The following is a 24,197-nucleotide window of genomic DNA, read 5'->3' as shown; positions in this document are numbered from 1 at the left end:
ATATTTCAAAAATATTGATTTTGGTGCATTAGTGATTAGACCAATGTGTAAATTAGTAATTCATTAATTCTGGTAAAAATTTGTCCCTCTGGCATAGATAATGTTTTTGTAATCAACAAACATAAATTTATGCATGTGGTGTTGTAGTTTTAATGCCCTCATATAGTTATAGTTACAATTTTCATCATGCAGAAATTAGATTTTGATGCATTTCATCTGCAGACTTTGTGCATAATTTAGAATACTTATTGTGTATATCTCTATCTATCTATCTATCTATCTATCTATCTATCTATCTATATATATATATATATATATATATATATATATATATATATATATATATATATATATATATATATATATATGTATATATATATATATATATATATATATATATATATATATATATATATATATATATATATATATATATATATATACATATATGCTAATTTTGTTAACTTTATATCTATGTGCTTAAAAATTCATTTTATCAAACCATTATGGCTGTTAATAAAATGAAAAGACTTCAATGGGAAGAAACACTAATGGAACACAAACGTTAGGAAAAAAAAAACGATGGCAATTAGCTGTCAAAATTTTCAATCTTCATGCCACAGCACTACATATCAAAGATATAAAAAAGGCAATGGTGCTATAAAATAAGATTTGGGAGGTCATAGAACAATACTAAGTCATGCCTTAGAAGATGAATTAAGTACACACTTAATGGATATGGAGAAAAGGTTTTTTGGTTTAACCACTAAAGATCCAAGGCAACTGGTGTTTGAAATAGTGGGAAAAAATTGCATCAAGCATAGTTTTAATCAAGATTTTAGAATGCCTGGTTAAAGATGGTTAAGCAGATATTTAAAACATAATCCACAAATCTCATTGAGAACACCAGAAAATACATGGTGCACATGCTTTTAATAAAAACAACATTAACTATTATTTTACCAAATTATCTACGATAATGAAAGAGTATAAATTTACTCCTGAAAACATATACAATGTTGACAAATCAGGCTTAAATACTGTGCAAAGAAGACGCCACGAAATATTGGCTACTAAAGGGCAAAAACAAATAGGGGCACTGAGTAGTACTGAATGTGGTCAGCACTTGACTCTATTATGTTCTATTAATGTAATTGGGACATTTGTGCCACCAATCTTTGTTTTTCCACAAAAAAGTTTAAAAAATAAAATGATGGATTATGCTCCAAGATGGCCACAATAGTCATAAAAGCTTGGCATTTTTGGAATATGCAAAAAAAAATGACATTATACTATTTTGATTTCCTGCACACTGTACTCACCATGTCCGACCACTTAAAGTTGGATTTTTTGGTCAATTACAAATATATTATGATCAAGAGATTCAGGCATGGCTAACACAACATCTAGGTATAGTTGTGATTTAAATATGCTTTGTTAAAAAGACCAGCTACTTGAAAAAGTAGCTGGTCTTTTTAACAATGCATATTTAAAAAGTACCATGTCAGCTAATGCTGTGCATGCTTTTGCCAAACTGGAATATAATTTCCCTTCAATCCAAATGCTTTTGAAGATTGGTTGTTTGCATCATTAACAACAGAAAAAGGTGATCATTCTCAGAACAAAAATGAAACACAAGAGTTTGAGAAACCAACATATTTGGAAATGAGTTCTCTCCCATCAGAAGCTTCCATCTACATTGGATCTTTTTTTTCAACACAAGGGTTAAGATCTAGTATACAAAAGTTGTCTCCAGTGCCTTTAACAATCCCTAAAACTGAATTGATAAGGCATTAAAATGTGGAAAAACTGGACCTCTGAATACTACACTGGTTATCCAGAACTAAAAGATAAGGCAAAAGAAAAAGATAGCAAGGAAAAGGAAAATTTTGTTAAAAAAACAAAAAGAAAGACAATAGTTGAAGAAAAAAACTGCAGTTAGGAGTTTAAGCAAGTAATAATGAAGTTGATTTTGAATCTGATACAGCATGTTTGTATTGTGATGAACTTCATTCACTACCTTGCTCTAAAGAACCATGGATTTGTTGTCAAAAATGCAAATCTTGGTGTCATTGTTTATGTGCAGGCATAAAGAGAAGTAGAAAAAAATTTATTTGTGAACTATGCTTATAGACCAAATATTAATTTTAATTTTGTTTTTCTGATAAGTTGTGTTTTGATAAATGAAAAACAAAAATAATTCTTGGTTGTCTAATTCTTTTAAAGTGTGCCATCATAGAAGCAGTTAGTTGCCTATAATGGCATACTTATACTTTTTAATAGTATAAACTTATAAAAAAGCAAAATAGTAAAAATTCTGAGGCTCATTATTATTCTGCATAATGGAGGGAAGTTAAGTATGCCATCATAGGCATTCTTTCCCTACATATGCATACTTATGCAATATATATTATGTAATATTATGTTATGATTATAATACTACTTATGAGATGTTAAAAAAATAAAAAATTGTTTAAATTGAGTTTTAATAGCAGTGGAAAAAGGAAGCATATTTTAGTAACTATATTTTATAAATGATATTGCTCAGAAATGATTGGCTATGAGATTAATTTAATATTTAATTTTTAAAAATACTGATGATATTCATAAAGTTACTTCTTGTGAGGTTGTGCATTTCTTTTTAATTTACCTAATCCCATTTCTTCAGCAAGTATACCACCTTTTGGCAATACATCCTGACTAAAACGCTGCTTCGTCAAACTAAACATGAAATTACATATAAATACATACATACATATACATACATATACATACATACATTACATACATACACATACATACATACATACATACATACATACATACATACATACATACATACATACATACATACATACATACATACATACATACATACATACATACATACATACATACATACATACATACATACAGGGTGATGACAAAAAAAATGAGACTGCATTCAATTTAAAAATGCTTGTATTTATTCTATTAGTTACATAGATATATTGTGTATATTTTATTGCAAATTTATTCTAGTTTTAAACAAAAAAAACGACAAAAAAGCAATTAAAATTCAATGATTGAAAATGAAAATAAACAAATCTAAACTAGAGCTTCATGAATGTGTGGGTATAGATTTTACATGGACAATAAGCAACATGGTAAGTATTACACTTATTGTCATTTTAATGCAGAAAAAATACCAAAAGCAACCATATACCATATAAATAAACCTGCAGAAAATGAATTTGGAACTCATCAAGTTAAAGGAAGTGGTCGAGTTGCTAAAAAAAGACAAAAAAGAACATAATTAAGCTGAATACTGTTTGACCACAAGAATGACATCTCACAGAGGGAAGCAGCTAGAAAGATTTAGTGCAATCAATCTTTTACATGCAAAACATTGAAGAAACACACAGATATTAAATGCAAAAAAAAAATAACAACGAAAATTCTATTAAGATGAGAGTTACAAAAATGCAAAATAAGAATGAGATGCAGTCGCTTATTCAAAAAACTGTAAAACTGATAACAAGTTTTATTTCACTTTAAAGCACAGTACTATTAATGGAAACCAAAATTTCTACTCTAACAACACTTCTTTAACACCACTAAGCATAAAATATAATCTAGTTGAAAATATGGGCAAAAAGTGTTAGTCTGGATTTGCATTTTAGCTAAAGGCATTTCTAAACCTTTTTTAGTACCTTGTAAGCAATCAATCAAGCAAGAATTATACTTGAGCAAGTTTATCATAAAAAGACTTGTTCCTTTCATCAAAGCAACCCTCCCAACGTACATGAATGCAGACCTATTGATGATTTTTAGTCTGAATTGAAAGGAAAAGTATACAAGAACAACTGGCAAGCAGAAACTATTAATCAACTTTGCATTAGAATAAAGTATTGATTGAATAAGATCGACTTTGCTCCCATACAACATCTTATGAGATTGGTAAAAGGTTGAACTGATAATATTCATAGAAATTGAGTTATAGAAGATTAATAAATATATACTTTTAAATTTTGAAAAATTATTTACTTAATACTTTTTTAATTTGAAAAAAATCTTTTAAAAAAAAAGGAGCTATGCCCTTTTAAACACAGTCTCATTTTTTTGTCGTCACTTGTTACATACATACATTAGATTACATACATGCATGCACACATGTTAACTCAACAAACAGGTGAAAACCTTTTTAACCATACCTTTTTAATTTGGTTTGAAATTTGGGCAACTAATTTGCCCAAATTTCAAACCAAATTAAAAAGGTATGGTTAAAAAGGTTTTCACCTGTTTGTTGGGTTAACATGTGTGCATGCATGTATAGAGATGTGACAGGTTTTTTTGGTTCTTGTTTTTTTGGTCGTTTTTTTGGAAAAAAAACACAGGGGTCCGTTTTTTCGGTTTTTTTGGTAAATATTCAAAAATTCATCATTTAAGCTACTAAATTCAAATTTAATAGAAATATTATTAAACCCATTTTCTTTTCAGATTTATATAGGAAAACTAAGGCTGAATTTGACTAAAATTCATTTTCTTTTAATATGCTTAAAGGTAATTGTTTTATTGTTAATTTTTAGGTTAACACGGTTATAGCAGTCCTGTATAAAAAATTATTAGTTAATTTTATCTTCCTCTATTTAGTTTTTATTGACTTGATTGTTATATATTGACATAATAAAGACTTCTTATCTAAATTTATTATACTTAACTACATTTACTCAATTTTAATTAATATTATATATACATGTGTATATTATTATTATTATTATTGTTATTGTTATTGCTATTGTTATTGTTATCATTATTATTATTATTACTATTATTTCTATTATTGTTATTATTATTATTATTATTATTATTATTATTATTATTATTATTATTATTATTATTATTATTATTATTATTATTATTATTATTATTATTATTATTATTATTATTATTATTATTATTAATTTGCTGTACTTATAAAGTTTTGAGTTGCAAATAAAAAGTTATATGCAGTTTAAATGCTCTTTTTAATAATCAATTATGTTCTCTATTTAACTATATTTAAATTTTAGATATTTTGCTTAACATTGTAAATTTTAATTATAAAAATGAATAAAGCAGGCCATACAGGGGGGAGAAATAAAACTGTAGTTGCCAATTTATTTATACCTATGAACCAAATTAGCAAAATGGAAAGAGTTAAATGCTCCTTTTGCTTTGACATTATGTCTAAAAACGGAACTCGAATGACTAAGCATATTGAAAAATGTCGAAAATGTCCTGATGAAGTAAAAAGTCTATATGCAAACAAATCAGGTTATTGTCAAAAACAGCAAGACTCTCCTGGAGATGCTGAACCAAAAGCAAAAAATCCACGATCTGATTCTTTTGGAACATCCTTTTCTAATTCAATTTGTAGAAGTAAAATACCAAGTTCCATGTTTGACAGCATGACAAAAACTGAAAAGGTGTGTATTGTATTTTTTAAATTTTAAGACTTATTTGAGTGATTAACTGATTTGGCAACTAGCTTATTAAAAGTTCATGATGTATAGATTTTAGATTTGTTTTATGATTGACTGATGTACCAGTATGACATTATCTTTTGCAGGAATTGATTGATACACACCTAGCCAGAGCAATATATGCTAGTGGATCGCCACTTCATATAGTAGAAAATAACTATTGGAAAATCTTTTTGAACAAGTTACGTCCTGCTTATAAGCCTCCATCAAGACATGATGTGTCAAATGTGTTATTAGATAATGAATTTTCAAGGATTTCAGCAAATGTTAAAGAGATGGTAGCAACTGCAGATTATCTTGGATTGATGTGTGATGGATGGAGCAATTTAAGGTACAGTAACAATTTATTATGATATTAGTTGATGCAATTGAAGCTATATTATTTAGTTAATAAACAGATCATATTTGTTTATATGTTTTTTCTTCTTTACAGAAATGAAGCTATCATTAACTTTGTAATGACATTGCCTTCTTCATCACCCATTTTGTGGAAGACATTGCCTACAGGTAAAACCATAATTCTAGTACTGTATACAATGGATTTACTTAACAGACTGGTAGACTTTTAAAATATGCATACTATTTCATAATTAACTTTGATATTAAGTTTATAACAAACAACACTGAAAACCATTTCAGTAAGCAGAAATAACATATCAGTTAATTGGTTTATAATATTTATATAGTACAGTATATATAATATATCCTAAACTGTTTTGTAGGAACATTAAACCATTCTGGTGAATATATGGCAAATGAAATAAAGAAAGTTTTAGAAGAAATAAATCCTAACAAAGTTTTGGGCATTGTGACTGACAATGCTGCAAATATGAAAAATGCATGGACTCGTCTAAAAGATTGTTATCCCCATCTTCATTGCTATGGATGCATTTCACATGGTTTAAATTTGCTGTTCACAGATTTTTTTAAATTGACAACTTTAAGTGTTTTGATGTCACAAGTAACTGATATTGTTAAAGAGATAAAAAATTCTCATTTATCTGTTGCAGCATTTAGAGATATACAAAAAAAATCAGCTAGTGTAGTAACATGCATTTCCTTGAAACTACCAGTACGAACTAGGTAATACAACTAAAAGTATAAATATACTGTATATTACAAAAAAAATTGAACTATGTAACTAATTTTATTATACGTTCATAAAAATAGATTTCATTTAGTAAATTACTTTACTCTAAATTTATCAAAGTTATTGTAATTTCTTTATGTTTTATTTAAAGGTGGGGATCAACTGTAGCATGCTTAGATAGCATACAGAAAAATAAGCAACCATTAAAAACATTGGCTATTTCTGAAAACAGTGGACTTAATTCAACAACAAAAATTATTCTTCTATCAGATGTTTTTTGGGACAGGGTTGAAAGTTTTTTCAAATTGCTGTCACCAATAGCTGATGCAATAAAGAAAACTGAATCAAACACTCCCATGTTATCTTCTGTTGTGGAAACTTTTCACTTCTTGGAAGACCACATTTTTAAAAACTTAACAGTTAGCCCATTCTCAAAAAAGGAAGAAGAAGAAGCCAAAAAGGTCTTCAAGAAAAGAAAAGATTTTTGTTTAACAAAAATTCACTTGGCTGCCAATATACTAGATCCCAAATTTCAAGGCAGAGTCTTGACTGGAGAACAAAAGGTATTTACTACACATAATTCATATATGATTCTTAAAACCAAATACATAAAAGTAAAATAAATAAAAGTAAAATTTTTGAAAAATTTTGAATTATCTTAAATAGTATTTTCAAGTTTGAAAATACTATTTAAATAATTAAAGTAATTTTAAAATTATTGAAAGAGAAATCTTTTTATAGATTGATGCATGTGAGGCGATACACAAGATTGCTGCAAGTATGCCTGAAGTAAACAAAGAAATTATGATGTTTGACTTGGCTAATTACCAATCAAAGGGTGGCATATTTTCCAAACCTTTTATTTGGACTGCAGTTGGAATAACTCAACCCATAAATTGGTGGAAAGGGTTGTGTTCCTTTACTGAACTATCAAAAGTTGCATCTAGAATTCTTCAGCTGCCAGCTTCAAGTGCAGCATGTGAGAGAAGTTTTAGTATTTATTCTAACATTCATAGTGCAAAAAGAAATCGCTTAACAACTGAAAGGGCTGGAAAACTAGTTTTCATTTCACAAAATTTAAAACTTGAAAATATTGAAAACTCCAGTTATGAAAATGGTACAAGCATAACTACTCCTCAAATTAATAACTTGAGTGTAAATAAAGTTCCTAGCACTTCAATCCCTTGGTCAGAGTCTGAAGCAGTTAACGTAGAAAGTGACAGTGACTTTGTTTATGAATCATTAGATGAATGTAGTCTAGGGTGGGAAGACTTGGACTCAGAAAGCACATCCATTTAGAATATCTTTTATAGTTTAAATAAATGTTAAAATTACTAAATTATTGAGTTTTTTGCTTAAATATTTACACTTTTTTTAATTGTGTGTATACTACACTACACAGTGCTACACTACTTAGCACTAAATTAATAACCAATTAAAACTAATAAAACATTATTATTAAAAAATATCAGATTATGTAAATTAAATAAAATTAGAGCTTTTTTTATAAGGGCTTACTGGTAATATAATTCAACATATGTAACAAACAATATAAGACCAATTTATTACATAATAAATATTAGGATTTTCTGTTTCTTTAAAGATTTGAAATCTGATATTAAATAAGCATGATATTGTATATTAGTATATTTAAATTATAAAAATGGTTATTTTGTCATGGACAAGTATAGTTTTTGTAAATAATGAGTGTAATATTTAGGATGTACAACAATATTTAAGAAGTAAAACATGACAAATAAACATTCTCATACAATATACCTAGATTTATAACTAACTTAATATTAAATTGCCTAATGAATATACTTAATAAATAGCTCTTTTAAGTTTTTTATTAAAACATTAACTTTAAATTGGTGTTTATATATTGTATTTGTGATAATAATTATCATATACTATAAACAGACAGAATAAAAAAAAACTCTTCCAAATTATTTACCAAGAAAAAGAAAAAAATTGTTTAAAAAGTCAAAAAAACCAAAAAAACACCAAAAAAACCAAAAAAACACGTTTTTTTGAGCCAAAAAAACGCAAGAGGAAAAAAACGCGTTTTTTTGCAACTCTATGCATGTATGTAATAACAAATGGAATATATCTAATAACAAATGCAATATAACTTCATGTATAAATGGAAAGATATAATTAAATAAACATGAAAAATATTCAATGAAGTTACTATAGAGTCACTAAAGTTTTATAACAATAACAAGTACAGCAGAATTATGATTTTTCATAAAGACTGTTACGATTGCAAGAATATTCTTAGTAAAAAACACTAATTCTATGTAACTTTAAAGATCATTCTGAAGCAATTAATTAGAAACACCCAGTTCTAAAAACCAGGTTTTCGAAATTAATAATTAAAAAAACCAGCTTTAAAATAACAAGTGTATAATACCTATGAATTATGCTTTAGCCATCACTCTAAGTATTGTTGCTGGGCAACAACATACAAATTTGGAAGACCTTGATTTTATATCAAAAAGGTTTCTCAATTTGAAAAACAAATCATTTGAAAATTATTTAAAATTTTCTAAAATTCTCTGAATACTTTTGAATTTTTTTTCTACCTTTTTACACACTATTACTTAGATTTCAGCTTTAATTGACCTTGCTGAAAAATACTTTTACTAAAAGTTAGTTATTTTCTAAAGTATAAATGATACTTTACTAAAAGTTGATTATTTCCTAAAGTATAAATGACACTTTTAAAGCTTTGAAAAGATCATGTGCTAAAGCTCATTACCAGATATTCTTTTTCAAATCATTAAAAATGGTTTCCTTATGAAAATTTTGATTATCTTAAAAACCATTTTAATTGAGTGCACTAATTTATACAGAAAAATCATTTGAGTTTTTCAAATGTACAAAATTTCAATAAAATCAAAGATGTATGGTTAAACAGCCTTATTGATATGGACTCACTCTAAAGCTATTTAAATATATTACCCTCCACTGTATGGGTTAAAATAGATTTTTGTTTCATCTGCACATATGATTTCTTGCCATAAAGGGTGTAAATCATTTTGATTTCCTAACAAAATAGGTAGCAATCAATCTATTATTCATATAAAAAAGAACTCTTATTACAAATATTATTTTAAGAATTACTATTATTATACATCTTTCAGATATACAAAAACAATTTTCAAAAATAATTTATCCTGAATCTTATTTTAATCACATGATAATAACATTTCTAATTAGCAAGAATAATGCTACTATTTTTTTGAACACTCAAATAAACTTTAGATTAAAGTTTCGGTTTATAGAAATTTGTGGGATTGCTCATAAAAAAAATTGTTTAGTCATTAATGATAAATTTAGTTAATGATAACTATTCTTATGTGAAAAATTTTTCCCTAGTTTTTTCATAAATTCTAGTAAAGAAAGCTTAAAACAATGCATACGAAAACTCTTGTCAGTACTACTTTATTGATAAGTAAGTGCATGCACATAAACCTAAATTTTAATGTGTATACACTAATATACAAATGATTAGAAAATACATAAAGTATAATAACTTAAGTACATAATGTTAAAATAACTACTGTCTAACCAGTTTCATAAAAATCTTTGTTTTCTTTGGATACCATCCAAGAAACAGCTTCAACTTGGTACTTTCTCAGGATTGGAAGAAGATCTGGATGCTGAAAATTTTCATATTCAAACACTGTATTTATTTTTGAGTTATGATTTTTAATATAATCATACAAATCCATGATACCTTTTAATTTCATACAACTTTGAGATGAACTTTGAATGAAATCATCCTTTAGCGAGAATAGTAATTGAAAAAGCGGTTTTAGTGTTCCTGTCATTTTACTTTTTGAATTAAATGTTGCATATAGTTTTTCATCAGGCTTTCTGAATGACTGAAATGCAGATGGATCTAAAATTACTAATACTTCTAGTTCACCATTATAAATAGCAGGAGAGAGAAATATATGACCTTGTTTAATTGCAGTATTCAGGCTATGTATCATACAACATTTTGCTTGTATATAACCAGACCATAAACCCTCATAATTCACATTATTTGTTATAACACACACATCAGATGATGCAACAATTTCAACATAAAATAGGTGCTCAGAGCCAGGATTGCTTTCACTGCAGTAAATTATTAACACTGAACATTTGTTAGTAATATTGAGAAGTTCTTCACTAGTATAGTTTCTACAGGCTCGAAGTGGAAGTTTTTTTAATTTAACGCTTCCATTGTCACCACTGTAGCTCTTTTCAATCTTAAGACATATGTTTTTTTGATCAGTTTTAAAAATCATCTTCTATTCTGAAATCTAGTCAGCTAAATATATCTAAGAAAAAGAGAAATTTAGGAAGCATGCAGAGTTAATTAAAGGGAAGATAACTTTATTTATAGATACATTAACGCTTATATTTATTAAACTGCCTCGTTTGAGTATCTAATTCAAAACAGCCAGCAAATAGTGATAAATTTTAACTTAGATGCAGATTTAAGTTATTTATATTAGAAATGTGCATTTTGTTGTTCATTGAAACCAACCTGAAGCTTTACTTAAACTCTCAATAGTGGAAATTTTCTAATTTTTTTAAAAAGTTTTGAACTTTTCTTTGGAACAAAACTTAGCAAAATAAAAAGAAAAGCTGTTTATTTGATTTATTTGACTGGTGCATGAATTTATAAGTTTTTCATTTAGATAACCATCTAGAAATGTTTATTTTGGTAATGTCAATACTTAATTGTGGAAAATATCAAAAAATCTCGTGATTTCGAAACTTGAATAGTTTTCTAACCCTTGAAATATTGCAGGTTGGAGTTTCTGGAGAGAAGACATCAAGGCTGCTATCTAGAACCTCCAGCCCACTGATCTCTATAATAACTGGATAGCGCAACTCCGAGCAAAACTTCTTATTTTTTGACGCCAAAATCGCCATATTGGAAAGCCCCAAAAATTTTAATCCCGTAAGCTTAAAGTTCTGTTTTTCGGCTTATCGCTTTATCGCACATATCAGATTTCATTGTTCTGGGGCTTTCCAATATGGCGGTTTTGGCGTGTATTTTGATATTAGAGATGCGCTATCAAGTTATTATCACTGATCTCTATAATAACTGGATAGCGCAACTCCGTGCAAAACTTCTTATTTTTTGACGCCAAAATTGCCATATTGGAAAGCCCCAAAAATTTTAATCCCGTAAGCTTTAAGTTCTGTTTTTCGGCTTATCGCTTTATCGCTTTATCGCACATATCAGATTTCATTGTTTCAGATTTCATTGTTCTGGCTTTCCAATATGGCGATTTTTGCGTCAATTTTGATATTAGAGATGCGCTATCCAGTTAGGGGACGTCCATAAATTACGTACGCAGTAAAACTAATGCTTTTGGACCCCCCCCCTCCCCCCTTGTACGCACTTGTACGCTTTTAACCACCCCCTCCCCCTCTGCGTACGTACGCGTTATTTATTAAAAAAGTATGACCTCCCCACCCACCCACCCACCCAAAAAAAAAAAAGTTTTCAAAACATTAAATACAAAAAAGATCAACATTTTTAGTTAGAGATTTTTCTGTACTTAACTAAAAAATGGGCAGTTATTAACGAAACGAAAAAAAAATGATTTAGAAAGGATTCGTGTTGCGAGTATTTTAAATTTAGCTATTTATATTTCCACAAATGGTATCTTAAATAAATTGAAAATGTTATGGAAAACAGGCATGAACTCTGCTTCTAATCTTTCATTAGTAATCTTCTCACTGACTTCTTCACTTTCACTTAAATCACTCTCCATATCAATCTTTATCTTTTGTTTTTTGTGTGCTTTCTTGTGCCGTTTCATTGCTGCCTCGCTCGGCCAGTATTTATTGCATTTGTCGCAAATTCCGTTTAAAAGCTTTTTTTCCAATGATGGACAATACAGATCAAATGGTATAATTTTGTACTTTAAGCCTTCTGTAGGTATGTCTTGTAGCAAAAGCCTATGCGTCAGAGGTGCAAAGTTTGAATGGTTTGATACGTTTTTAAAATATCGAGACGGTTCCATCGCTTTGTAACCATTTTCGCAGTACTCGTAGATGGCCGGAAATGGAATGAAACGTTGGGGGATGGTATTCAGCCAATTTGTTTCAAACGATGAACAACATAACTTGTCCTGGCATTTCACAATTTGTAGACAATATCGCGATTGCTGGCAATGTTTCTCTACCCAAACAGGATCAGGATTCGACGGTTTATGTGCTTTTCCAACTGGTACTGCCCGGCAATTAACATGGTAACCGTCGATGACGGTTTTCTCCCAAACTTGGGATAAAACGTCAGCCGCTTTTTGAAAATTTTCTACCTCCAGTTCTTGGTTGATTGTCTTCCCAGAAGAATCAAGGTGATTGCCAAAATAATCATGGGGAAGAACTATTCCAGCCAAATCAAGAGAAAGAGGTGCCATTCTTCTTTCAATCGGGTTGAAGGCTGAAAGCCCAGCTGCATTCACACCATGAAGCAAGACATCTAAATCCAGCAAGCGGAAGAGATCAACAGCAGTTGCTAACGTTTTAGGGAAGCGTGGTGCCTCATCTTGAGCTCCATCAGTCTCCATTAACATAATTGGTTTACGTCTAACCAACTTGGTTTCAAAAAGCTCCCTAACATCAAAAGCATGTGTAAAAGCATTCGATGTATCGTGTTTCCCACTTCTTATGCGTATGAAAGTGTCTCCACTGTAGGATACATTTCCATTATTGTTAACTTCGCATATGCCATAAACCGATGGGATTAATTTGTGCTGTGGGCCGACGACAAAGTCATGATCCATAAGTTTGACCTTGTATTCCATATGCATCAGCAACGGCGCTTGAAGGCTTGCAGCAGTAAGACCCAACGGTACCCTGGCTTTATCATCATTGGACATGAAAAGCACAGCTTTTGGTCCAAACAATTTGCAAACTTCAAACATGTCATCAATAAAAGATTTGGCAAACATTCTATCATCATTTCTTTTTCGCAGTGAATTTTCTGGACGTAGTAGCTTCACAGGAACTGTGTTTACATGCTTTTTTCCTTCAGAAGTGTTTTCACGTCGTGGTAAAAGACGAAGGTACAAACCACTTCTACTCAAGTTGATGCCTATTTTCGTCAGCTCTTTCTGAAGATCATCCAAAGTGGAGACACTGCGAAGACATTCTGTTCTTCGACGCTCGTCTGCTGCTGATGAACTTTGCACAACTTTTATGATTGTTGATAAAAGTTCTGGTTGATCAATTTCGAGCCGTGGTCGTCCAGGATGGTTTTGCATAAACTGTTTCAAAGCACTTGATACTTCAGGGTTGTTTTGACAAACTGTTTCGATGCTCTCTTTAAGTTTTTGTCTCCGTTTTCTTTGTCGTGCCGATTCACGAATCAATCTGAAAACAAAATATTACACAAATCTTTGATTCCGTTATAAAACCTTCTATACTTAAGGTTACCTGGATTCTGCGAACTTTGTAAATCCTCAATTAGAAATTCTTATTGACAATTTGAAAAACAAAATTTTGAAAGTTGCTGCCTGCTTAAAAGTTTGGTTTTTATGGCCAAGACGTCTTTCTATACTTCTAAGCTCTATTCGATATATCGCTTAACATTTACCTGTCCAAGTTTGTTTTTTCTCTTCTTATGCTTTCTTTCACATTGTCTAATTGTTTCCTAGTTACGGTAGACAAACCAGAATCGCGTAAGATTATCAAGGATGAAAGCTGTGATTCAAGATCTGAGATTTTCTTCCGACTTTTAACTTGCGCCGGATTTGCTCTTTCCTTCTCGTTTGATGTTAAATCTAAATTAGGAAATACCCAAAAATAAACTATTATAAATTCTTGACAGTTATAGAGATTGGATGTAGAGAAATTGGTCAAGTTGTCCAATTATAATGAATAAAACTATGCGATTGCAATATAGTCGTACAAGGTAGTTAAATTACCAATTCGGTTGATTTCAATATATAAAAAATCACGAGAGAAAAAGTTTGTAAATTATCACAAAAAATGGCTTACTAAGTTCAATCCTTTCAGGTTCTGCCGTAGTTGCGTTCGGAAAACTTTGTACATGTTTTTTTTTTTATAAGCATATGAAATTTTTGAAACAGGCTCGGGTATGCTTAAGCAAAAAGTTAAAAGAGGCTCAAAAATATGCTAAAGCTTAAGCATATTTCTAATAAAATATGCTTATTTCAATACTTTCTTAAAGTGTACGCGTTACTTAAGGTTAATGGGTATAAGAAAAATAAAAAGTTGACTTATGCTCTGTATTTGCTTTGGTTTTAATGTAGCTGAATTAATGTTATAGTATGATAATAAAAAATAAAACATATATACTATATACAAATGTTATCAATAAAATCAAAGATATGAACTTCGCATTCCTTCTCGTCCGGACCAATAAAGGTGTCATCTGGAAGAATTTCGTTGGCACTTTCATTTATAGCATCATCTACCTCCACTGGTTGAATATCACCCTGATTTCCTATGGGTTGATCACTTCCAGGATCAATGATGGATGGTGGGGGAACTTTATAACAATCAAGGCCCTCTGGTTTAACTAGCGAATCTTCTGAGCCATCAGAAGTCATTAAACATCCAGTCATCGTCCAACATTTCTTCCTTTGCTTGTCATACTTTGAAGTGTTTAAAGCTTTCCATGCTTCCCCTGCCCAATGTGTAATCAAAATTCGTCTCTCTTTTGCAGTGTAGGGCATTTCATTACTGAACCATCTATCAGAATGATTATCTCTATCGAGCCATTTTTGATGTTCAATGGCAATAAGTCTTTTCAGAGTGGCAGCATATCCTGCGTCAACTGGTTGCCAAAGGTCAGTGGCACTTGGTAGACCGTACCAGAGAAGTCCTTTAGCAGCAGCCACAGCATCTTTAAAATCCTCCTGCATCTGTCCCTTCAAGTTGTCCAGCAAAAGAACAAATTTATCAAGCTTTTGTTCTTTTACAAATGGAAGAAGTGTTTTATCACACCAGTGCTTACAGACGTTTTGGTCTAACCAAGCATTTTGCTGGAAGTAAACGTGAATATCTTTGTGCCATGCTAACTTTTCGTCTTTTGAAATGCGTTTTCCTTGACCTCTAAAAATGATGGCTAGCTTTGGTTGCTCTCCTTCTGGGCGAAACATAATTTGAAGGGAACATTGCCTTTTTTCCAATCCTGAGCCGGGTTGTGAGATCCATGTATTATGTGTTGCACCTTGACCCTTGGGTACATACTCATAAGTTTTCTTACCATGAACAACAAAGGGAAGTGGGCTCTGGTCAACATTGAGCCTTTGTCCAGGTTGGTACCGTCCCCATTTTTTGTCGTAACTTGGATCTTTAGAACCTGTTCTGATACACTTTTCTCTGAATGTGGCATGCCATTTCTGTAATAATGGTTCCATTTCTTTCTTATGTTTCCTTTTGTTTCTTTGTTTCGATCTCATTTTTAACTCTTTTTTTTGTAAAAATCGAACTATAGCATGAAGTTTTATTTCCACGTTTGGATCAATGTTTAATTGTATATTTCTAGCTTTACTCCAAAGCCAGGAAAAGTTTACAATATGACCTTTCGATCTGGCTTGTAAAAATTCATTGTAAATAGCTTCGTACAGTTCAAGATATTTTGTGGAACGTCTTCCCTTCAGAAACAATCTGCGATAGGATGATTCGGCATCTTTAATAATAGTTTCTTTTTTTTTAAGCCATCGCGAAATCTGACTTTGTGTTACACCAAACGACTCTGCTATAGTTTCTTGATTTGCCTCATAACCATAGGCGTTAATTGCTTCTGCTTTAAAGGCAGCAGTATATTGGTGGCGTTTCTTACCAGCTAATTGGCGAGACTCTTCACTTTTTTTCATTTCACTAACAACTTTGTTGACTATATTATTGAGCACATCTTTCACTGCTAGAGTGATAAGTTCTTCGTTTCTTTGAAGAACTTGTGATTGTGAATGTTTACAATCTTGTTTGCTAATTCCGTGAATAACTTTAACATGAAAAGCTAGTCCTTGTTGGCTTTTAAATAATTTTTTGCAATGTTTGCATTCAACACTAGTTTCAACAGCTTCTAACGGCAATCGGATTGCACTCATTTCTCCTCTGTGCATAACATTTTTTGTGAAACCAAACGCTGCCAATGTAGGCTGCTTTCTCTTTATTATCTTTGACATTATTATTATTATTTTATCAGTATCTGAAAATAAAACTTAAAAATAAAATAAACATTTTAAATAAGGTATTAAATAAACTACACATTAAAAGCGAGAGAGAGAGAAAAAAAAAGAGAGAAATAAAACACTTCAGAGCGACTTCTAAACTTTATGTTTTTATGTTCAAGTATTGAGGTTTAGGTTTTGCAATACAATGACTTCATTACTTCATTAAGTCATTGCATTGCAAAACATAAACTTCGATTTTTGTTGTTTTTGTTGGTTTAAATTTAGAAATATATATATTTAAAATCTTTAACTAAATAAAATTCTAATTTTTTAAATAGTTTATCAAGGCTCAGGAATATGCTTACATATGCTTATTTTTTTCCCAAATCTGAGCCTCTATATGCTTATAAGCGTTATGCTTATAAAAAAAAAAACATGTATTTTATTTGACGAAGACGGCACTGGATGGATATCTTTTTTCTTTTTGCTAGGCGGTGATAAAGTATTTCCCCAGAATGACATGATTGATCCTTTTGACTTTGTTGCTTTCACTTTTAATTCGTTTACTTTTTTTTCATACAAAGACTGATCATATTTTACTATTTTCCACAATTCCTGTGCGTGCTGATACTGCTTTTGTTTTTCAAGTGTTGAATATGCTTTCTTATATAACTCAAGGAGCTGAAGATACTTTTTCTCGTTCCCAACAATTTCGTTCGACATCTTGGAAATAAGCAGTTTTTTTTGTTGCAACGTATTCAGTTATTTGAATGGAAAGATAAAAGTTTTTGTTTATTTGGAAATAAACAATTTAATCATAAGATTCAGTGTCGTTAAAGCGAAGAACGTAAAAAAAATAACCTGACCCAAATTAATTGCAGTCACATTTCGCAATAAAAGGTGTTGGTTTTGAAGTATTACATTGTTAATAAAAAGTTAATAATAAAATATTAATTTAAAATAATAAAAAATTAACTTGTTGTAACGTTTTAATTGAAAAGATAAAAACCAGGTTGCGTATATAAAAAAAAGATTTTTTACATTCGAAAAGTTCATTGCTTTTTGTACAGATCAAGTTTTAAAAACATCTCCAGAGAAAGATTGTCAAACTGCGTACGTACTCGCTGTCTTGAAACCCCCCCTCCCCTTGTACGCATTTGTACGTTTTTTGGTAACCCCCCCTCCCCCCATACCTGCGTACGTACTTTATGGATGCCCCCTTATTATAGAGATCAGTGGTTATTATAGAGATCAGTGCTCCAGCCTCGGATAAAAACCCAAGGATCGATCAAATGAAAATTTTAACTTCTCCGAGGTTCGCATAGTGGGCCAGTAGGTGGACAAAATGGGAAAAATTTTAGTTGTCTAATTTTGAAAAACTATTTAATTTTAGTATCTACATATATTAGGAGAAATCTATTGATAATTTATTTATATTAAGTCCCTTAGTTACCAGGACTCTAAGCATTAGAATATTGAGATTAAAAAAAAAAAAAATTATAAATAAGTAATTAACGATGACATCAACGTTGTGTTATATTTCAATTACATCTACGTTTTTGAAACAAAAAATTAGTACATGTTATTCTAGAGTATTTAGAGATAATAAAAACCAATGTGTGAAATAAATTTGTCATAGCATGTTATCTCAGTTATAATTTGAAAATCACAGATTAAAAAAAAAAATTCCTAAGAAACTTATTTTTTGCCACACATTAACTAATAATTAGCACAATTTGCCATGTGTTGTCTTATATTTATTTGAGCTATATGATGCTTCAATTGAGTTTTAACTGATTGCTCGTCCCCTTAAATCCCCGTTCAGATTTTATGTATGTTTTAACTTGGTTGCTATGGTACTAAATTTTGCATAGCAACAACTCATTTTTTACATTAACGTTATTTTAACAGTATTTTACTTGCGCTAAGTACACAATATTGGGGTTATGTATTAAAATGAGATTCACAAATCTTATGAGGTTAACTTTTTTTGGTTACTATGGATACCTTACTTTGCATAGCATAGCAACAACATGTTTTCGGTAGTTGTTAGTAATTTAATTACCAACACTGACAGTAATTTAATTACTTTTAATTTTAATTACTAATACTTGTAGTAACTTAATTACTAACAAGTATTAGTAGTCCAGGCGGCATATATGTTACAACATTTTACTTTTAAATACAAAATACTTGTTACAATAATTATTTAGATATGGTTTTGTTAAGCTTACATATTCATAATTTTCTCCAAAAAAAAAGTCTTAGTATTTCAAAACAATATATTACTGAAGATATATTAAAATTTATTCAGCCAAAATTTGCTGATTTTAAAGACGTTGATTTTAGACATGCTGTTCAACGATTTGTTTACTTGTATAAAAAAAAGTGGAAATCTGCAAACTATACTGTCAAAAATTTTGAAAAGAGGTTTGTGAACTGGCTTAATGAATATTTAATTGTCAGAAAAAAAGACAATGAACCAACTGCAAGTAGACGTGGTCGAAAACCAGTTGTATTTGGTAATAGTTCTAATAAAACTAAAAAACGGCGTGTATCTTGTTTAATTGAATCTCATTCATCCAATGAATTATTTTTTGCTGCTAATAAAAAATTTAGAGAATAATCTATTGTTATTGCTGCCAAGAACGTTTTAAATATTTCAAATACACATAAAGCAACTAAATATTCAGCAGACGAAGCACTGGCTTTGATAATTGATGCAAGTCTGACAAAAGCTTCCTATCAGTTGATTAGAAGCGGAGCCTTGGAGAAAGAATATAACATTTACCCCGCTTACGATAATGTCAGAGATGCAAAATTGAAATGTTATCCTGCAAACATAACAGTGGAGGACTATTCAGCTTCAGTTCCTTTAAAAGATTTAATGATTCATACTTTGCAAAGAATCTGTGCAGTTCAGGAACCTGTGCTAAGGTACTTGATATTGAACGACAAAGCAATAAAAACAATGACACTAACGTGTAAGGCTGGTTTTGATGGTGCTAATTGCCAAAGCATTTATAAACAAATTTTATCAGAACCCGACATTAACAGAGATTTAAAGCGTGAAGAATTATTATTTATTACTTGTCTAGTCCCATTGGATTTGACTGGATTTAACGACAGCAACGAAAAGGTGCCTATTTGGAGAAATCAAAAGTAGTCCTCCACAGCCTTTTGTAGACCCATAAGATTTGCATACAAAATGGAATCCAAGGAATCTGTGATTGAAGAAGATCAGTACATTAAAAGTGAGATAGAAAGCTTGGGTATGATTTTATTAGAGGTTTGCGGATCTTCTATTGAAGTGAATTGTATTATTGAACTTACAATGATTGATGGGAAGGTTCAAACAATATTATCTGAAAAAAATAACTCATACCAATGCTGTTCAGTGTGTGGTGTCTCTCCAAAAAATATAAATAGTCTTGATATCCTTAATATAGATTATACTAACAGAGAGTTCAAATATGGTCTTTCCAGTCTTCATGCATGGATTCGATTTTTTGAGATTGTATTGCACATTGCATATAAAAAAGAAACAAGAAAGTGGCAAGCAAGATCTAAAGAACACAAAGAAAAGGCATCTGTAGCTAAACAAAAGATTCAGACTGATTTTATGAACAAAATGGGACTTGTTGTTGATTTTCCTAATGGCAATACCTCAAGGCGTGCTTTGGCAGCATAGGAACAAACAGCTGAATTTCTGGGTATTGCTCAAAACCTTATATTTAGATTTTTATTATCTTGGTAACGTTCTTTTCAGGATATGAAATAGACTGCTTAAAGTTCAAGGATTATTGTTTTGACACTTTTAGACTATATGTGTCCCTTTATCCATGGTATTACATGGCTCAATCAGTTCACAAAGTATTGATACATGGACATGACATAATTAAAATCCTTACATTACCTTATGTCAGAGGAAGCTCAAGAGGCTAGAAATAAAGACTTTAAATCTTATTGCGAAAATTTCAGCCGAAAAACATCCAGAAAAGCAATAAATACTGATCTTATCAATAGACTCCTAGTTTCCAGTGATCCTGTTATTTCATCACTGCGAAAATTAACATCACACCAAACAAATCATAAAGCATTTCCTTCAGATGTTTTACAATTACTTAAACAATCTTTAAACGATATTATTGTTTTATAATTTTTTAATGTAATTTAAAATTGATAATGTTTTCTTGCACTATTTTTTGCTTTTATTATTCCTAAAACATTATTTACCCAAATACTCAATTTTTATTCAATTTAGGTGGGTCAAAAATCCTATAAAATATTCAAATATCAATTTACCACTTTGTAACTAAGGAAAGTATCCGGTAACTAAGCAATATAAATATCTATAACAACTAAATTAAAAATATTATCACATTTGTAAGAAGTGTGATCTCATATTGGTACTCATACCAAATTTAGTGAATATAGCACTTATAAAATATCTGCAGATAACAAAAGTAGGTTGTTGCTAAGCAAAATAAAGGTATCCATAGCAACGAAATAAAAAAATATTACCTTCATAAAAAGTGCAGACATATTATTACTTATACTAATTTTAGTGAATATAGCTCTAATGTTAAATTAGTTACGAATTTTGTCCAGTAAAAGTGCATTCTAGCCCACTCCCAGTGGGCACGCAACGTTTTATGCACGTTTTATGCACTTTTTTTTCAGGTTTATCAGTCCATGGTATATGTGTGACGTTTTATGAACGTGAATAAAACGTTGGTAAAAGCACGTCATATTTGAAGCGTAAAAAAAAAGGTTATATTAATTTGTTTGCCTATATTTTCTAATTTCTAAGAAGCATACGCAAAATATATATTTAAATATACCTCTTAAAAGTTAGAAAATTTTGGGAAGAAAAATTAAAATAACAGTTTTTTCACGTCTTTAAATCGTTTGAAAATGCCGTACTTTTACCAAAGTTTTATTCATGTTCAAAAAACATCACACAAATACCATTACCCAGTGGGCACAGAAACGTTTAAAAAACGTCTATTTCACGTTTTTATGCGACGTGTTTTTTGGGCGTAATATCCGTTTATATGAAGTTACGAAATCACGTCTTTTTTGGACGTGCCGTGAACGTTCCAGATAAACTTACAATGAACGTGTTTTGGTCGTTTATTGCACGTAGTTAAGACCAGTTCTTGAGACGGAAAATTTGGTTGTCAAGAATTCTAGCAAACCAAATTTTCCGTTTTTTTTTTTAAAGAAAAGAAACGAAATATAAATGGATATGTAATTATTTTTTAGCATTAACTACATTCTGTCTGGACTTTCTTCACGTCGTTCCAGCGCAACAGTTCGTGGTGCTCGCTTTAAGTGATCTCCAATGTATCGGTCAATGACATCACGGGTGTTAGATTCCGATACGAGCGCAGCTGCAAAAAAAAACAACAATACATACATATATATATATATATATATATATATATATATATATATATATATATATATATATATATATATATATAAAATAATTCTGCGGTTATTATTAAACATTCTACATAGGGATAAAGTTAGTTACGATATTTTAACTTAGAACACGGCATTATCGCCGTGTTCGAATGCATAAATGTTAAAAAGATAGAAGACTCAAACAAACAATAAAATAATTAAATAGTGCATAATGACATTAAATAACAATACATTAATTTGTTAAAAATACCTACAATTGCTTTGTATAAGAGGGTTCGCTTGAAAGGACGCTTTCCTTTGTTTCCAGCTTTATTGAATTTCGCTTGAATTCGCCTATGTAACACTTCGTTCAGGCATTTGTTTACTAATTGAGAGGATGTATTACCCCCCAGCTTTTGCAAACGTTGGATCTATATAAATAATATCAAAGTTCTCTGATAAACAGATTTTATGTTTCACAATACATTAATCTTAATCTTATCGTTACGTTCCACTAAAGGTATGTGAAAAAAACTTGGAAATTGCACACACACTAGTTTAATAAAGGATCTTTATCTGTTGTCAAAGACCGTTAACATTTTTTTCTCCCAATATCTGGCAGAGAGTGTATTTCAAGTGTGATAGTTAGACTTCAATAGTAGCGTTTGATTAATAAATATAGAAAAGGACTCAAAAACATTAATTACCATTAACTCAAATTCACTTTTATCAACTAATTTCCTCTCTAGCTGATCAAATTCTTCTATGGAATTGCACCTCTTAATATAGAATGACGAATCATTAGGCTCAGTTCTCTGTCCAAGTCGATCAATAGCAGCAACAATATTAGCTTGTGTTGTTTTGATCTCTGCCATTTCCATGAAGAAAGCATATTGCCAACCTATGATAAACCAAAACCTAGAAGCTACACATACGAAATAATTTTAAAACATCATTTAATATTGGGATTAACTTAATCAAAACAATATTTAATAAGTTATAGCTTTTGAAAAAATCAAAGTCAATATTATTCCTTTGAAAACAATTACATTAAGGCAACATTTTATGATTAATGCAATTTGTAACATGAGACGAACCAATTTAACTGCCCTGTATTCAATCTTTGGGAGAGTAAACAAAAAGTGGTAACAAAAATACTCATATGGTGTGTAACTTAATTTTTGATATACTATAGCCTTTTAAAACAGTTTTGAATGGAAGAAAATCTTGTAGATTTTCTTCATATTGCCACTAGTAATATATATTACTTAGGGTGATTGGCTCATGGATCATTAGAGTCTTTTACAGAACTAATAAAGGAATAGTTGTGTCAAGCAAAATTTAGTTAGTAAGAAAAAGGAATACTTACACCTGAGATCCATTGTCTTGAATGTAACTGGAGGTTCACCATAGTTTCCAAGAAGATAGTTTGTATTTCTCTGCAAACCATCAACATTCTGTTGACTAGGGGGCGGTCTAAATGGCATCCTGTTTATTCTTGGTGATCTTTTAGGTTGTTCTAAACATTTCGGTAATTCTCTTGACAATAAACTTAAGTTTCCCATTGACTGTCCAAGCTGTGATGAGTTCAATGTTGAAGATTCTGACTGATAAGTTAAGCTACTTGAAGAACATTGTGCTTTTCTTTGTAAAATCGGCTCTTCATAATTAACAAAGGCAGCATTTAAACAGGGATTTGAAGTATAAATTAGTAATTTTTGAATTTGTTGGGACAGAGACTTTCTTGGTGACGGACAAAGAACAGTACTGCTAGCATCATCTACATCCAATATGGAAAGTTTTTTTTTAATTATAATCTCTGGGCTTTTTTCCTGAATACGCTTCTCAATATTGAATTCAAAATCATCTGAAAAACTATTAATTTTAAATTTACTAGGATCACTAAACATCAACATAATATATCAACATCAACACAGTATATATTCTCCTGAATTGAAATCAGTTAGGCAAGTAAAAATACAGAAAATAGTCTATCAATTATCAAAAGTGGTCTTGCCAGAC

General features: G+C 30.3%; 5 protein-coding genes across 24 annotated transcripts in view; 2 read left to right on the top strand and 3 right to left on the bottom strand.

Annotated features, from left to right (window-relative positions):
* LOC145190779 (E3 ubiquitin-protein ligase SHPRH-like) overlaps positions 1-11,540 on the bottom strand; it is a 40,138-nt gene extending 28,598 nt beyond the window's left edge. For 5 of the 17 annotated variants that reach the window (XR_016453187.1, XR_016453188.1, XM_090089841.1 and 2 more), the window contains exons 1-4: positions 10,172-11,540; positions 9,562-9,646; positions 3,219-3,269; positions 2,651-2,721 (exon numbers count right to left, since the gene is read on the bottom strand). Coding sequence is in view for 12 of the 17 variants with exons in the window: in XM_090089841.1 (XP_089945967.1) it covers positions 2,651-2,721; positions 3,219-3,269; positions 9,562-9,646; positions 10,172-10,898 (934 nt within the window). In the remaining 5 variants the exon portion in view is untranslated. Of the gene's footprint in view, positions 1-2,650; positions 2,722-3,205; positions 3,270-9,561; positions 9,648-10,171 lie in introns of those variants that run through there. The other 12 variants (XM_090089842.1, XM_090089844.1, XM_090089846.1 and 9 more) reach the window with 7 other exon arrangements.
* LOC149887018 (uncharacterized) overlaps positions 1-24,197 on the top strand; it is a 105,449-nt gene that overhangs the window by 78,314 nt on the left and 2,938 nt on the right. Inside the window, exon 2 of the mRNA XM_090091462.1 lies at positions 18,000-18,013. Coding sequence (XP_089947588.1) covers positions 18,000-18,013 — 14 coding nt within the window. The remainder of the gene's footprint in view (positions 1-17,999; positions 18,014-24,197) is intronic.
* Positions 4,942-7,933, top strand: LOC149887021 (E3 SUMO-protein ligase ZBED1-like). The gene is made up of 6 exons (XM_090089870.1): positions 4,942-5,447; positions 5,591-5,835; positions 5,938-6,011; positions 6,227-6,587; positions 6,746-7,157; positions 7,336-7,933. Exons 1-6 carry the CDS (start codon positions 5,088-5,090, stop codon positions 7,891-7,893), a joined length of 2,010 nt encoding a protein of 669 aa, XP_089945996.1. The 5' UTR covers positions 4,942-5,087; the 3' UTR covers positions 7,894-7,933.
* On the bottom strand, positions 12,255-17,489 carry LOC149887020 (uncharacterized). The gene is made up of 4 exons (XM_090089927.1): positions 17,201-17,489; positions 14,617-14,664; positions 14,213-14,399; positions 12,255-13,989 (listed from the first exon to the last, which is right to left on the bottom strand). Exons 1-4 carry the CDS (start codon positions 17,484-17,486, stop codon positions 12,255-12,257), a joined length of 2,256 nt encoding a protein of 751 aa, XP_089946053.1. The 5' UTR covers positions 17,487-17,489.
* LOC145180573 (uncharacterized) lies at positions 22,006-24,091 on the bottom strand. 4 transcript variants are annotated; one of them, XM_090089890.1, is made up of 4 exons: positions 23,545-24,091; positions 22,883-23,076; positions 22,447-22,606; positions 22,006-22,159 (listed from the first exon to the last, which is right to left on the bottom strand). In XM_090089890.1, exons 1-4 carry the CDS (start codon positions 24,089-24,091, stop codon positions 22,038-22,040), a joined length of 1,023 nt encoding a protein of 340 aa, XP_089946016.1. In that variant the 3' UTR covers positions 22,006-22,037. The 4 variants fall into 4 exon arrangements, with proteins under 4 accessions (XP_089946016.1, XP_089946017.1, XP_089946019.1 ...); XM_090089891.1 differs by having other exon boundaries at positions 22,451-22,606; XM_090089893.1 differs by having other exon boundaries at positions 23,541-23,759.

The sequence above is a fragment of the Hydra viridissima genome, unplaced genomic scaffold (genome assembly GCF_058129835.1).
Source record: "Hydra viridissima isolate aposymbiotic clone 2 unplaced genomic scaffold, HvirCarnegie_v1 scaffold_6, whole genome shotgun sequence".
Taxonomy (NCBI): Eukaryota; Metazoa; Cnidaria; class Hydrozoa; order Anthoathecata; family Hydridae; genus Hydra; species Hydra viridissima.
Note: the sequence above shows the minus strand (reverse complement) of the source record. Positions and strands in the feature narration are given on the sequence as shown.